Source organism: Tachysurus vachellii, chromosome 18, assembly GCF_030014155.1.
Source record: "Tachysurus vachellii isolate PV-2020 chromosome 18, HZAU_Pvac_v1, whole genome shotgun sequence".
In the NCBI taxonomy this organism is placed as follows: Eukaryota; Metazoa; Chordata; class Actinopteri; order Siluriformes; family Bagridae; genus Tachysurus; species Tachysurus vachellii.
In genome coordinates, this window is record NC_083477.1 from 19,038,347 (window position 1) to 19,055,246 (window position 16,900).

At 38.4% G+C, this 16,900-nt stretch overlaps 1 pseudogene and 4 gene segments (V, D, J or C); all 5 read left to right on the forward strand.

The window, feature by feature from the left end:
- Positions 1–5,654: 5,654 nt before the first annotated feature.
- LOC132860973 (Ig heavy chain V region MC101-like) lies at positions 5,655–6,080 on the forward strand (annotated as a pseudogene).
- A 785-nt stretch (positions 6,081–6,865) lies between these two features.
- Positions 6,866–7,297, forward strand: LOC132860971 (Ig heavy chain V region 5A-like; the record flags this gene model as incomplete). The annotated part of the segment is given in 2 exon segments: positions 6,866–6,908; positions 7,002–7,297. Coding segments are annotated over 2 exon segments (339 nt in total), but the record flags the coding sequence as incomplete, so codon positions are not given.
- A 988-nt stretch (positions 7,298–8,285) lies between these two features.
- LOC132860758 (Ig heavy chain V region 914-like) lies at positions 8,286–8,737 on the forward strand. The segment is given in 2 exon segments: positions 8,286–8,331; positions 8,421–8,737. Coding segments are annotated over 2 exon segments (363 nt in total).
- Positions 8,738–12,371: 3,634 nt separating this feature from the next.
- Positions 12,372–12,799, forward strand: LOC132860972 (Ig heavy chain V region 5A-like; the record flags this gene model as incomplete). The annotated part of the segment is given in 2 exon segments: positions 12,372–12,414; positions 12,513–12,799. Coding segments are annotated over 2 exon segments (330 nt in total), but the record flags the coding sequence as incomplete, so codon positions are not given.
- A 2,287-nt stretch (positions 12,800–15,086) lies between these two features.
- On the forward strand, positions 15,087–16,784 carry LOC132860759 (Ig heavy chain V region 914-like). The segment is given in 3 exon segments: positions 15,087–15,126; positions 15,225–15,511; positions 16,731–16,784. Coding segments are annotated over 3 exon segments (381 nt in total).
- Positions 16,785–16,900: the final 116 nt, after the last annotated feature.

The following is a 16,900-nucleotide window of genomic DNA, read 5'->3' on the forward strand; positions in this document are numbered from 1 at the left end:
CTGCAGAGCTGCACTCAACACAGCAATGTTTAGTCTGAAACACATGATGTTTTTATATCTCTAGTGGGTGTGTCATGCAAACCAAATCCTGTGTTTGAACCATTTATGCTGAAACATTCAGCCCAACAACATAGCAGCAGTTTGTGTTCATTTACAGCAGCAGGAATCATTTTAATTCTTTGAGATGGGACTAGACAGAGTTTTGAGTTACTTTACTCTAGCAATCTTCATTCAATGTTAGTATTATTTATTACATTATTTAAAAAATATTTTGTTTTGTTCTATTTTTAATGTTAATTCCTACCTTTGATTATTCTTCTATTTCATATTCCTGCAGTCAGACACTGATCAAGTCTGATCCAGTGATCATCAAACCTGCTCAGTCTCATAAACTGACCTGCAAAGCCTCTGGATTAGACATTCTTTACTATGGTATGGTTAGGATCAGACAGGCTCCTGGAAAAGGACTGGAATGGGTTGCAAGCATCTACAGTAGTAGCATATATTACTCCAGCACTGTTAAAGGCCGCTTCACCATCTCCAGAGACAACAGTAAGAAGCAGGTGTATCTGCAGATGAACAGCATGAGGACAGAAGACACTGCAGTTTATTACTGCGCCCGTGACACACAGTGATACTTCCCCTTAGACATCAGTACAAAAACACAGACTTACTACAGACACATGAAAAGCTCACAGTCTGTTACAAAAAATGTTACAAAATTTAAACTTTAATTTTAAAATTTTTATTGTATGTTTCTTTTCTTTTTTAAAGCTGCTTTGAGAAAATATCCATTGTTAAATGTGTTATATAAATAAAGTGAATTGAATTAACAGATTAAGAACTATGGAAGTAGATGTTCACAAATCTAGGGAAAAAATTAATATTAATTTCCCTATTAATTGATTTGGTTAAACCAAATGATTTACTATGTTACTGCTGATACTGTGTCTGAGTGTTTACTCTCTTTTAAACCATGCTGATAAAAATGCTCCAATTCTGACTTCCTACTTTCTTTATTTTTATTGTTGGTCCATGTGAAAGTTATTTTTTAATTGGCAGCAAGAACATTATAATATTTTGTATCTGCACCTGTAGGGGGCAGCAGCTGCTTGTTTTCAAGAAGGATTCATGAAACTATGAAATCTAACAGCTGATTTATGCAAATTCACCCTGTTATAAAAATAGCACCCTTTTGCTCACATGACTTTCGTGTCACACAACTGAAGCAAAGATATCTGGATATAACCCTAAAGTGGGCGTGGCCTAAAGTAATTATTAGTAATGAAAATATAAATGAACTATTCTAAGCTCCTGAAAACGCTGGAAAAAGCCCACAGGTATAAATAACAGCTCTGTCAGCATACTGTGTTAATGTGGATCTGACTGTTCCTCAAACCAACAAACTAGTAGACACCACAGTCCCTATACACACTGTAATACACACACCACAGTCCCAATACACACTGTAATACACACATCACTGTCCCAATACACACTGTAATACACACATCACAGTCCCAATACACACTGTAATACACACACCTCAGCCCCAATACACACTGTAATACACACATCCCAGTCCCAATACACACTGTAATACACACATCACAGTCCCAATAAACACTGTAATACACACACACCAGTCCCAATACACACTGTAATACACACACCCCAATCCCAATATAGACTGTAATACACACATCCCGGTCCCAATAAACACTGCAATACACACATCCCAGTCCCAATACACACTGTAATAGACACATCCCAGTCCCAATACACACCGGAACACACACATCACAGTCCCAATACAAACTGTAATACACACATCCCAGCCCCAATACATACTGTAATACACACATCACAGTCCCAATACACACTGTAATACACACATCCCAGCCCCAATACACACTGTAATACACACATCAATGTCCCAGTACACACTGTAATACACACATCACAGTCCCAATACACACTGTAATACACACATCACAGTCCCAATAAACGCTTTAATACACACATCCCAATCCCAATACACACTGTAATGCGCACATCCCAATTCATACTGTAATAAAGACACCACAATTACAATAAACACTATAATACACACATCATACTAGCAATACACACTGTAACACACACCCTAGTCCCGGTACACACTGTAACACACACCATAGTATAAAACATACTGTCCTAATACACACTGTAACACACACATCCTAGCCCCACTGCACACAGTAATACACACATCCCAGTCCCAATGCACATTTTCATACAAACATCCCAGTGCTAACACTGTCAGGATCCTGCCCAGACTTTGGCCATGTGCTTTTGTTTATGTTCTATGTTCAGGTATCTGCCCCGCCCTTGTCTTTTCCTCCCCGTCTCTTCACACCTGTTCCTCATGTGTTTAATTGTCATGTCTATTCAGCGGTGCCGCGTAGCCTATGGCAGTGCTGAATCCTTGCTCTCATCTGTCATTCCGTGACTAGTCGTGTCATGTCTGGTATTATCTGTGTCCTTGTCCCTGTTTTGTGTTTTTTAGTTAATAAACCCTTTTGTTTTAGCTATCCTGCATTTGGGTCTGTTTTTATCCCCACGTCAGTGGCAAATACACACTGTAATAAACACACTACAATCCCAAAACACACTATAATACACACCTTCCAGTCCCAATACACACTGTAATACACACATCACAGTCCCAATACACACTGTAATACACACATCCCAGTCCCAATACACACTGTAATACATACATCCCAGTACAAATACACACCATAATACACACATCACAGTCCCAATAAACACTGTAATACACACATCACAGTCCCAATAAACACTGTAATACACACACACCAGTCCCAATACACATTGTAATACACACATCCCAGTCCCAATACACACTGTAATACACACAGCACAGTCCCAATAAACACTGTAATACACACACCCCAATCCCAATATAGACTGTAATACACACATCCCAGTCCCAATAAACACTGTAATACACACATCCCAATCCCAATACACACTGTAATACACACATCCCAGTCCCAGAACACACTGTAATACACACATTGCAGTCAGAATAAACACTGTAATACACACATCCCAGTCCCAACACACACTGTAATACACACATCCCAGTCTCAATACACACTGTAATACACACATCACGGTCCCAATACATACTGTAATACACACATCCCAGTCCTAATACACACTGTAATACACTCATCCCAGTCCCAATACACTATGTAATACACACATCCCCGTCCCAGTACACACTGTAATAAACACACCACAATTCCAATACACACTGTGATACACACATTCCAGTCCCAATACACACTGTAATACACACCCCAGTCCCAATACACACTGTAATACACACATCCCAGTCCCAATAGACACTGTAATACACACATCACAGTCCCAATAAAACTGTAATACACACACCCCAATCCCAATATAGACTGTAATACACACATCCCGGTCCCAATAAACACTGTAATACACACATCCCAGTCCCAATATACACTGTAATACACACATCACAGTCCCAATAAACACTGTAATACACACATTGCAGTCCCAATACACACTGTAATACACACATCCCAGTCCCAACACACACTGCAATACACACATCCCAGTCTCAATACACACTGTAACACACACATCACAGTCCCAATAAACACTTTAATACACACATCCCAGTCCCAATACACACTGTAATACACACATCACAGTCCCAATACACACTGTAATACACACATCCCAGTCCCAATACACACTGTAATACATACATCCCAGTCCCAATACACACCGTAATACACACATCACAGTCCCAGAACACACTGTAATACACACATTGCAGTCAGAATAAACACTGTAATACACACATCCCAGTCCCAACACACACTGTAATACACACATCCCAGTCTCAATACACACTGTAATACACACATCACGGTCCCAATACATACTGTAATACACACATCCCAGTCCTAATACACACTGTAATACACTCATCCCAGTCCCAATACACTATGTAATACACACATCCCCGTCCCAGTACACACTGTAATAAACACACCACAATTCCAATACACACTGTGATACACACATTCCAGTCCCAATACACACTGTAATACACACCCCAGTCCCAATACACACTGTAATACACACATCCCAGTCCCAATAGACACTGTAATACACACATCACAGTCCCAATAAAACTGTAATACACACACCCCAATCCCAATATAGACTGTAATACACACATCCCGGTCCCAATAAACACTGTAATACACACATCCCAGTCCCAATATACACTGTAATACACACATCACAGTCCCAATAAACACTGTAATACACACATTGCAGTCCCAATACACACTGTAATACACACATCCCAGTCCCAACACACACTGTAATACACACATCCCAGTCTCAATACACACTGTAACACACACATCACAGTCCCAATAAACACTTTAATACACACATCCCAGTCCCAATACACACTGTAATACACACACCCCAGTCCAAATACACATTGTAACACACACATCACAGTCCCAATACACACTGTAATACACACATCCCAGTCCCAATACACACTGTAATACATACATCCCAGTCCCAATACACACCGTAATACACACATCACAGTCCCAATAAACACTGTAATACACACATCACAATCCCAATAAACACTGTAATACACACACACCAGTCCCAATACACATTGTAATACACACATCCCAGTCCCAATACACACTGTAATACACACAGCACAGTCCCAATAAACACTGTAATACACACACCCCAATCCCAATATAGACTGTAATACACACATCCCAGTCCCAATAAACACTGTAATACACACATCCCAGTCCCAATACACACTGTAATACACACATCCCAGTCCCAGAACACACTGTAATACACACATTGCAGTCAGAATAAACACTGTAATACACACATCCCAGTCCCAACACACACTGTAATACACACATCCCAGTCTCAATACACACTTAATACACACATCACAGTCCCAATACACACTGTAATACACACATCCCAGTCCTAATACACACTGTAATACACACATCCCAGTCCCAATACACTATGTAATACACACATCCCCGTCCCAGTACACACTGTAATAAACACACCACAATTCCAATACACACTGTGATACACACATTCCAGTCCAAATACACACCGAAATACACAAATCCCAGTTCCAATACACACTGTAATACACACATTAAAATACACAGCTTCTGTTATAGAAATGTAACTAACACCTTCTGAACACAGAAACTGTGACTTTATCATATAAGGCTCATTTTAGACGATTGTTGATTGAACATGTTCAGTTCAGTTAATCACAGAGACACATTAGTGTTTTGTTCATTTCACTCTAAGACCAATTCCTCTAAGAGGAAGAACATTAATGTATAAATGAGTAAACCTGAGACTTCAAGATCATGATGATGCATTTCATGCAAATCCTCCACTTGTGTCTCTTACATTAAGGAGGTCTGTGTGAGTGTGTGTGTGTGTGTGTAAGTGTGTAGTGAGGAGGAGCAGAGCAGCTGAGCATTTTACTTCTCTTCACATTTATATCAACAACAATGCTGTCATTATCAGTGTTGCTGCTGCTTTCAGCTGCATTCTGTACGTCTCCGTGTCGGCTGAATGAATTTAGATTCAATTCTCGTTTCGTGAAAATGACTTGATGACTTTTGATGATGTTCTGTCGCTCTTATTCACAGGTGGTGTTGGAGGTGTGGAGCTCACTCAGACAGACTCTGTGCTGGTGAAGCCTGGAGAGTCGTTCTCCATCTCTTGTAAGATCTCGGTGTTATTGTATTCACTGGATACGGCAACCTGCTGGAAAAGCACTGGAATGGCTCGGATATCTGTGTAGCGGTGATAGCACTAATCTCAAAGACACAATGAAGAGCAAGATCAGTCTCAGCCAGGACAAATCCAGCAGCACAGTTTATTTAAGAGGACAAAACTTTCAGGTCGAGGACACGGCTGTGTATTACTGTGCCAGACACACAACACTACAAACTCACTGAAGCCATGTACAAAAACATCCCTGGTCATTTTCCTCTCTCTGCGGTACACATGTCCCCAGAGGGGTCTGGTATATATGAGCTAGCAGAGCTAAGACACTTCTGTAGTTCAAAGATATCTACATAAATTTTCATCTTTGTCTCAACATTAAAATAAATTGTTGTCCTGAACACAAGTGAATACACAGTTAATACATCATTAATACCACACCAATCTATTCCAAAGCTTTTGTGCAGCTTGCTGAAGTGGATGTCAGTGTAACTCACAATTTAAGCTATTATTATAATTATAATTCTTTATGTGCCTCTAGATGTCAGTCTTTGTAAAGAAACTCTCTCACTTTATACATTATAATCGTCCTCCAGCTTCATTTAACTCACCGGACAGATATTTGATTATTGGGATTCTGCAAAACTGATTCATATTTAACTACAATAATCTGTGTTTTTTTTTTTTAAATTTTACAGTTATTGTTTAGATCAATTATAGCATAAATATTGTGAGAAAACATGTTTAAAACTCCAAAGACAACGTTCCAAATAAAAAATCTTGTTGTAAGTTGAGTTTATAAACCAACACATCCTCCATCAGATGAATCTCCTCCTCATGATTTAAATACATCTCAGATACATTCTCCTCCCATCATCAGCAGATAAACAAATCCAAGTGTCAGAGCTGGATCTCACTCTATTTATATGATGTGATGGTGTGTGTTAAACTTTGGAGAACAGAGAAGACTCCAGTCCAAACAACACACACCATGTTCTCTACATCTCTACTGCTCCTGCTGGCAGCTGCTTCTTGTGAGTCCTTTATCAAATTCATTCATTTACTAGATGAAGAATAAAGGTGCAGCATATATTGTGTGAGATATCACCATGTGTTTTCCTCCACAGATGTGCATGGTGAGGAACTGACTCAGCCTGCTTCCATGACAGTCCAGCCAGGCCAGAGTCTCTCCATCCAGTGCAAGGTTTCATATTCAGTTACGAGCTATCATACAGCTTGGATTCGACAACCTGCAGGAAAAGCTCTGGAGTGGATTGGAATCATCCATACTGATGGGAGTACAGCTTACAGTGAGAAACTGAAAAATAAGTTCAGCATCTCCAGAGACACTTCTACTAACACAATAACAATTGGAGGACAGAACATGCAGACTGAAGACACAGCTGTGTATTACTGCTCTCGTGAACCACAGTGAGACAGAATAGTGGATTCCTCTTACAAAAACCTTATGAGACATGTTACAGACATCCTCTCAGTGTAACTAATAAATCATCTCAGTCACACTTTCACTTTCTTCCACTGGAATGAAGTCAGAATCGTTTACAGCATTTTAAAACACAGTCACACAAAGTCATTTTTAAATAAAAAAGAAAACATTATTGAAAGACTCATTCTGAACCATTATTAATCCCTTCATTTTACAGGATTTTTAACCAGCAGTTGGAATCAGTGTTTAATGAGTGGATTCAGGAATAATACAGCATGTTTCCAGCAGTGTGTTGTGTTTAACACACAGTCTGTTCTCATAGTCTGAGGTTCAATAACTGAAACAACTGAAGGAGGCAGCAGAGCTCAACAAATAAAGTGAAAGAAAGTGAATCCACAAACTGCATTCTGTATGAGACTCATTCAGTATCAGTCATTATCAGACAAATATCTACATTTTCTCTTCTTTTTCACTCTTTCCATAATGTGTGATTAGTTATTTGGGTTGTTAAACACAGGTTGGACAAATAAAAACACTATAATTTATGTAACTACATCCTCCTGTGGTTGTGAAGTTTCTCAGTAACATGACAAGATGTATTTTATAATGCTGTTATAATGTAAGGTTCCAAAATAAATAATAAATAAATAAAAATAAATTTAGCTGTAAGTTTTCTTATTATAAATTCACCTGAAAACACCTGATAGTGTATAAACTTACTCATTAACACCTGCCTTAAGCTTCTTATTGGTTCAAACATAAACTCAAGCTGCAGTGATAGATATCTCTAAAAAATACAGACATGTTTAAAAGATGAGGAGGTTTTCTCATTTATATTTATATATAAGAATCCATCCCATGTTGACCCTAAGATAAGGAGTGTCTCTATGCAAATGTCCTTCTCTGTTATATATTTAAACAACAAAGACCAAGAGCTTTTACTTCTTCTGCTCCAACACACACCATGATCTCTACATCCCTACTGCTGCTGCTGCTGGCAGCCGTACACTGTAAGTGTTTTTACATTTGACATGTAATACAGTTTTGGTTCCTTAAAGCTTTTTGCTTTTACATCATTAAAATAACTTTTCTTTAACAGGTGTTCACAGTGTTGAGCTGATCCAGACCGGATCCACAGTATTAACTCCTGGTCAGTCACTGACTCTGACCTGTAAAGTGTCTGGATATTCATTAACTGATAGCAGCTACTGTACAGACTGGATACGACAACCTGCAGGAAAAACTCTGGAGTGGATCGGAGAGATATGTGGTGATGGTAACACTTACTACAGTGAGAAACTGAAAAGCAGGTTTCAGGTTTCCAGAGACACATTCAGCAACACAGTGACATTAACAGGACAGAACATGCAGACTGAAGACACAGCTGTGTATTACTGCGCTCGTGAACCACAGTGAGACGAATAAACAACATCCATGTACAAAAACCCCAAGTACACTGAAATAAAATTCTCCTCCACCTGCATCTGATAAGATTTCCCCGACCACCACACACATCCATTTTTATTTTCCATCACTACGTTTTTCTTTAAGCTTTAAGGCCTGTGATGGTCGCTCTTTCTTTATTCACAACATCTAACCAACAAGTTAAAGATCTAATGACTGACAGTGTGTCATAAATATGAGAACATGTTTTCCTGGGATTTACATTAAAGTCATAAACACTAACGACACAATTCTTATGAAGCCAAGACCTTACAGCTCCAGACTGTATAATCTTCACCATTTGATCAACTACACAGTAAGTACATAGTAAGTAACTAATATTTTGCTTCTGAGTTTCTCAGAAGTGTGACAAGACATCAGCTAACTGTTTGTCAGTTGATTAGATTAGATTGTAGTGCTAAAATTTAAACTAAAATTACATCTTTAATGTGTACTTTTTAAATCTATTGAATAAACCCTGTCATCTCTACATCACATTATAATTGAGTTATGATTTAGATTGATCATGACCAGATTACTGTCCTGCAGTCCACTGAATCATTGTTCCTTGTCCAGTGGAATTGACTTTTACATATTTGTAGGGAAAAATTAGATAAATCTGTATATAGTGATTCCTTTCACTATTTCACTCTTTTTACTGGACTTCATAATGTTGAATTCTTCATGTGTCCTCTGTAATGTGTAAGTGCTCAGTATCATCACGATGACTTTACATGCATAAGAACAGTGCTGCTATCTGACAGCTGATATGATGTACACAGGAAAATGCTGTACTTAGTATTTACGAAGAATAATATTCACAGACTGCAAATTTGTAAGTGTTTTTTTTTTTAGAAAGTGTTCACCTTATGCAGTTGGTAGTGTTATATATATATGTGCAATAAGTAGAGCAGAATGTTCTTCTGGATGTTCCATTGATCCACAGTGATGGACTAAAAAGACATGAGATCTAATGAGTAAAGAGCAGTGATGAAGCTGACAGCATGAAGCACACCCGGAGTTTTACAGGAAGCTTTTTCTCCTCTCGTCTGTTCCTCTGTGGATGTTTTTATATCTCTAGTGGGTGTGTCATGCAAACCAAATCCTGTGTTTGAACCATTTATGCTGAAACATTCAGCCCAACAACATAGCAGCAGTTTGTGTTCATTTACAGCAGCAGGAATCATTTTAATTCTTTGAGATGGGACTAGGCAGAGTTTTGAGTTACTTTACTCTAGCAATCTTCATTCAGTGTTAGTATTATTTATTACATCATCTAAATATTTTTCATTCATTATTTCATTCACTTTTCATTCATTTTCATTTAATGTTAATTCCTACCATTGAATATTCTTCTGAACATGCAGACTGAAACACAGCTGTGTATTACTGCGCTCGTTATCCACACAGTGACACAACAAGCTGCAGTGCTGCAAAAAAACCTCATCACAATTCACTTATTTAAATAAATAATAAGGAATACATTGAAATACAAATTGATTGTGAACATTTAATTAGAAGATAAAATATCTGCAGTGTTTGATATGATGAAGATTTCTGTAAAGAGAATGTTTATTTCGTGTTGTTGGAAGGAGTCTCCAGTGTCAGAGCTAGATCAGGGTTAAAGCTGTGACTTTATTTTCAGCATGAGAAAGTCTTCAGGACAGAAAAGTTTGTACTTTTTCCTCAGTTTCAGGACAAGTGTTGAGGGAAGGACTGTTTCTAGCTGTAATAATGAACACCATAACAGGAAATAACTTGTTTTTCTGGCCCTAACACAAGATTAAACATAACTATAAATAAATAAAAAAGAAAAGAAAAATTGTAAATGGTGATGAATAAAAGACTTCATGTTGTGATGATAACAGAAACTCTGCTTTGATTCATTGTTGATTATTTTTCTGTAACAAAACCTCCCCAAGTGTTTTATTCCTTACTTTCTGTCACTGAGCTTTACTCCTTCTCAATACAGGAGCAGGAGAAAGCCGTCTGTGTGAAATTAACCATCACCACGTAACCATTCCTACATTTAGGTTTCCTAATGTGTTCCTTAGATGAGTGAGGTGTCTTCTAAAAATGATTCGATTTGGTTCCCTTTCTGATAGACAAACATTCTGTTGTAGAGATTTACATAGTACCTTATCATCCACTCATCTATCCAGTGAGCAGCGTGTGGTTGTGGGTTGAACACCTCCATAGTGGTCATGGACGCTCCCTATTTACATTATGATGTCTTTATGTATTTGACTGGAGGTAAATCAGCTCTAGGACAATGATTGTGATGACTAGTTGGGACTATATACTGTACTATTCATGCTTTTATTCATCCTGATTGTGATGCCAGCTGCAGGAACACTACAGGTCGATGGTTCATTTCCTGAATTTAGAAACACAGAGTCTGTTCAGCAGCACAGAATCTGACGATAGATCAAACTGAAATGTAGATGTTTACTGCAGCATCACTACTACAAACTCCTGAAATTAAAAATCACCTGTAGGGGGCAGCAGCTGCTTGTTTTCAAGAAGGATTCATGAAACTATGGAATCTAACAGCTGAAGTGTGTTTATGCAAATTCACCCTGTTATAATACAGGAAGCTTTTTCTCCTCTCGTCTGTTCCTCTGTGGATGTTTTTATATCTCTAGTGGGTGTGTCATGCAAACCAAATCCTGTGTTTGTACCATTTATGCTGAAACATTCAGCCCAACAACATAGCAGCAGTTTGTGTTCATTTACAGCAGCAGGAATCATTTTAATTCTTTGAGATGGGACTAGACAGAGTTTTGAGTTACTTTACTCTAGCAATCTTCATTCAATGTTAGTATTATTTGTTAATTGATTAAAATATTTTTCATTCATTAACATTTTTTAAATGTTAATTCCTACATTTGAATATTCTTCTATTTCAGATTCCTGCAGTCAGACACTGATCGAGTCTGATCCAGTGATCATCAAACCTGATCAGTCTCATAAACTGACCTGCACAGCCTCTGGATTAGACTTTGGTGGCTACTGGATGGATTGGATCAGACAGGCACCTGGAAAAGGGCTGGAATGGGTTGCAACTATCTCAGGTAGCAGTGGTAGCATATATTACTCCAACGCTGTTCAGGGCCGCTTCACCATCTCCAGAGACAACAGTAAGAAGCAGGTGTATCTGCAGATGAACAGCATGAGGACAGAAGACACTGCAGTTTATTACTGCGCCCGTGACACACAGTGATACTTCCCCTTAGACATCAGTACAAAAACACAGACTTACTATAGACACATGACAAACCCACATTTTCAGGTGGCAGTTAAATTATGTGAATCACAATTTTAGATCAATTATAGCATAAATATTGTGAGAAAACATGTTTACAACTTCAAAGACAACATTCCAAATAAAAAATCTTGTTGAAAGTTGAGTTTATAAACCCACACATCCTCCATCAGATGAATCTCCTCCTCATGATATAAATACATTTCAGATACAATCTCCTCCCATCATCAGCAGATAAACAAATCCAAGTGTCAGAGCTGGATCTCACTCTATTTATATGATGTGATGGTGTGTGTTAAACTTTGGAGAACAGAGAAGACTCCAGTCCAAACAACACACACCATGTTCTCTACATCTCTACTGCTCCTGCTGGCAGCTGCTTCTTGTGAGTGCTTTATCAAATTCATTCATTTACTAGATGAAGAATAAAGGTGCAGCATACAGTATATTGTGTGAGATATCACCATGTGTTTTCCTCCACAGATGTGCATGGTGAGGAACTGACTCAGCCTGCTTCCATGACAGTCCAGCCAGGCCAGAGTCTCTCCATCCAGTGCAAGGTTTCATATTCAGTTACAAGCTACAGTACAGCTTGGATTCGAAAACCTGCAGGAAAAGCTCTGGAGTGGATTGGATACTTCTATTCTGGTGGGAGTACAGCTTACAGTGAGAAACTGAAAAATAAGTTCAGCATCTCCAGAGACACTTCTACTAACACAATAACAATTGGAGGACAGAACATGCAGAGTGAAGACACAGCTGTGTATTACTGTGCTCATTACAGACAGTGAGACAGAATAGTGGATTCCTCTTATCGAGTCTGATCCAGTGATCATCAAACCTGCTCAGTCTCATAAACTGACCTGCAAAGCCTCTGGATTAGACATTCTTTACTATGGTATGGTTAGGATCAGACAGGCTCCTGGAAAAGGACTGGAATGGGTTGCAAGCATGTACAGTAGTAGTGACATATATTACTCCAGGGCTGTTCAGGGCCGCTTCACCATCTCCAGAGACGACAATAAGAAGCAGGTGTATCTGCAGATGAACAGCATGAGGACAGAAGACACTGCAGTTTATTACTGCGCCCGTGACACACAGTGATACTTCCCCTTAGACATCAGTACAAAAACACAGACTTACTACAGACACATGAAAAGCTCACAGTCTGTTACAAAAAATGTTACAAAATTTAAACTTTAATTTTAAAATTTTTATTTTATGTTTCTTTTCTTTTTTAAAGCTGCTTTGAGAAAATATCCATTGTTAAATTTGTTATATAAATAAAGTGAATTGAATTAACAGATTAAGAACTATGGAAGTAGATGTTCACAAATCTAGGGAAAGAAATTAATATTAATTTCCCTATTAATTGATTTGGTTAAACCAAATGATTTACTATGTTACTGCTGATACTGTGTCTGAGTGTTTACTCTATTTTAAACCATGCTGATAAAAATGCTCCAATTCTGACTTCCTACTTTCTTTATTTTTTATTGTTGGTCCATGTGAAAGTTATTTTTTAATTGGCAGCAAGAACATTATAATATTTTGTATCTGCACCTGTAGGGGGCAGCAGCTGCTTGTTTTCAAGAAGGATTCATGAAACTATGAAATCTAACAGATGAAGTGTGTTTATGGAAATTCACCCTGTTATAAAAATAGCACCCTTTTGCTCACATGACTTTCGTGTCACACAACTGAAGCAAAGATACCTGGATATAACCCTAAAGTGGGCGTGGCCTAAAGTAATTATTAGGAATGAAAATATAAATTAACTATTCTAAGCTCCTGAAAACACTGGAAAAAGTAGAAATGTAGAAATGACAGCTTTGTCAGCATACTGTGTTAATGTGGATCTGACTGTTCCTCAAACCAACAAACTAGTAGACATCACAGTCCCAATACACACTGTAATACACACATCCCAATCCCAATACACACTGTAATACACACATCCCAGTCCCAATACACACTGTAATGCACACATCAAAGTCCCAATACACACTGTAATACACACATCCCAATTCATACTGTAATAAAGACACCACAATTACAATAAACACTATAATACATACATCATACTAGCAATACACACTGTAACACACACCCCAGTCCCAGTACACACTGTAACACACACCATAGTATAAAACATACTGTCCTAATACACACTGTAACACACACATCCCAGCCCCACTGCACACACGAATACACACATCACAGTCCCAATACACACTTTCATACAAACATCCCAGTGCTAATACTGTCAGGATCCTGCCCGGACTTTGGCCACGTGCTTTTTTTTATGTTCTATGTTCATGTATCTGCCCCGCCCTTGTCTCTTCCTCGCGTTGCCTATGGCAGTGTGGAATCCTTGCTCTCATCTGTCAATCCGTGTCTAGTTGTGTCATGTCTGGTATCGTCTGTGTCCTTGTCCCTGTTTTGTGTTTTTTAGTTAATAAACTCTTCTCTTTTAGCTATCCTGCAATTGGGTCTGTTTTTATCCCCACGTCACTGACAAATACACACTGTAATAAACACACTACAATCCCAAAACACACTATAATACACACATCCCAGTCCAAATACACACTGTAATAGACACATCCCAGTCCCAATACACACTGTAATACACACATACCAGTCCTAATACACACTGTAATACACACATCCCAGTCCCAGTACACACTGTAATAAACACACCACAATTCCAAAACACACTGTGATGCACACATTCTAGTCCAAATACACAATACACACACCGAAATACACAAATCCCAGTTTCAAAATACACAGCCTCTGTTCTCTAAATGTAACTAACACCTTCTGAACACAGAAACTGTGACTTCATAGTGAGGCTCATTTTAGACATTCGTTAAAGTATAAATGAGTAAACCTGAGACTTCAAGATCATGTTGATGTTTTTCATGCAAATCCTCCACTTGTGTCTCTTACATTAAGGAGGTCTGTGTGAGTGTGTGTGTGTATGTGTGTGTGTAGTGAGCAGGAGGAGAGCAGCTGAGCATTTTACTTCACTTCACTTTTATATCAACAACAATGCTGTCATTATCAGTGTTGCTGCTTTCTGCTGCATTCTGTACGTCTCAGTGTCGGCTGAATGAATTTAGATTTAATTCTCGTTTCGTGAAAATGACTTGATGACTTTTGATGATGTTCTGTCGCTCTTATTCACAGGTGGTGTTGGAGGTGTGGAGCTCACTCAGACTGACTCTGTGCTGGTGAAGCCTGGAGAGTCGTTCTCCATCTCTTGTAAGATCTCAGTGTCGAGTTATTGTATTAACTGGATACGGCAACCTGCTGGAAAAGCACTGGAATGGCTCGGATATCTGTGTAGCGGTGATAGCACTAATCTCAAAGACACAATGAAGAGCAAGATCAGTCTCAGCCAGGACAAATCCAGCAGCACAGTTTATTTAAGAGGACAAAACTTTCAGGTCGAGGACACGGCTGTGTATTACTGTGCCAGAGACACACAACACTACAAACTCACTGAAGCCCTGTACAAAAACATCCCTGGTCATTTTCCTCTCTCTGCAGTACACATGTCCCCAGAGGGGTCTGGTATATATGAGCTAGCAGAGCTAAGACACTTCTGTAGTTCAAAGATATCTACATAAGGTTTCATCTTTGTCTCAACATTAAAATAAATTGTTGTCCTGAACACAAGTGAATACACAGTTAATCCATCATTAATACAACACCAATCTATTCCAAAGCTTTTGTGCAGCTTGCTGAAGTGGATGTCGGTGTAACTCACAATTTAAGCTATTATTATAATTATAATTCTTTGTGTGCCTCTAGATGTCAGTCTTTGTAAAGAAACTCTCTCACTTTAAACATTATAATCGTTCTCCAGCTTCATTTAACTCACCGGACAGATATTTGATTATTGGGATTCTGCAAAACTGATTCTGATTTAACTACAATAATCTGTGTATTTTAGAAATGTTACAGTTATTGTTTAGATCAATTAGAGCATAAATATTGTAAGAAAACATGTTTAAAACTAAAAAGTAAGGTTCCAAATAAAAAATCTTGTTGAAAGTTGAGTTTATAAACCAACACATCCTCCATCAGATGAATCTCCTCCTCATGATTTAAATACATTTCAGATACATTCTCCTCCCATCATCAGCAGATAAACAAATCCAAGTGTCAGAGCTGGATCTGACTCTATTTATATGATGTGATGGTGTGTGTTAAACTTTGGAGAACAGAGAAGACTCAAGTCCAAACAACACACACCATGTTCTCTACATCTCTACTGCTCCTGCTAGCAGCTGCTTCTTGTGAGTGCTTTATCAAATTCATTCATTTACTAGATGAAGAATAAATGTGCAGCATATATTGTGTGAGATATCACCATGTGTTTTCCTCCACAGATGTGCATGGTGAGGAACTGACTCAGCCTGCTTCCATGACAGTCCAGCCAGGCCAGAGTCTCTCCATCCAGTGCAAGGTTTCATATTCAGTTACGAGCTATTATACAGCTTGGATTCGACAACCTGCAGGAAAAGCTCTGGAGTGGATTGGAATCATCTATACTGGTGGGAGTACAGCTTACAGTGAGAAACTGAAAAATAAGTTCAGCATCTCCAGAGACACTTCTACTAACACAATAACAATTGGAGGACAGAACATGCAGACTGAAGACACAGCTGTGTATTACTGCGCTCGAAGACCACAGTGAGAGGAATAAACAACATCCCTGTACAAAAACTCCTCATTCAGTGATCACAATAACAAGACACAACACTGATCTATCCAAATGTTAGAAAATGTAAAATAAATAAATAAATAAATAATCCACAAACCAGAACAAAGAGATTAAAGTTAGTTCATTTTTTAAA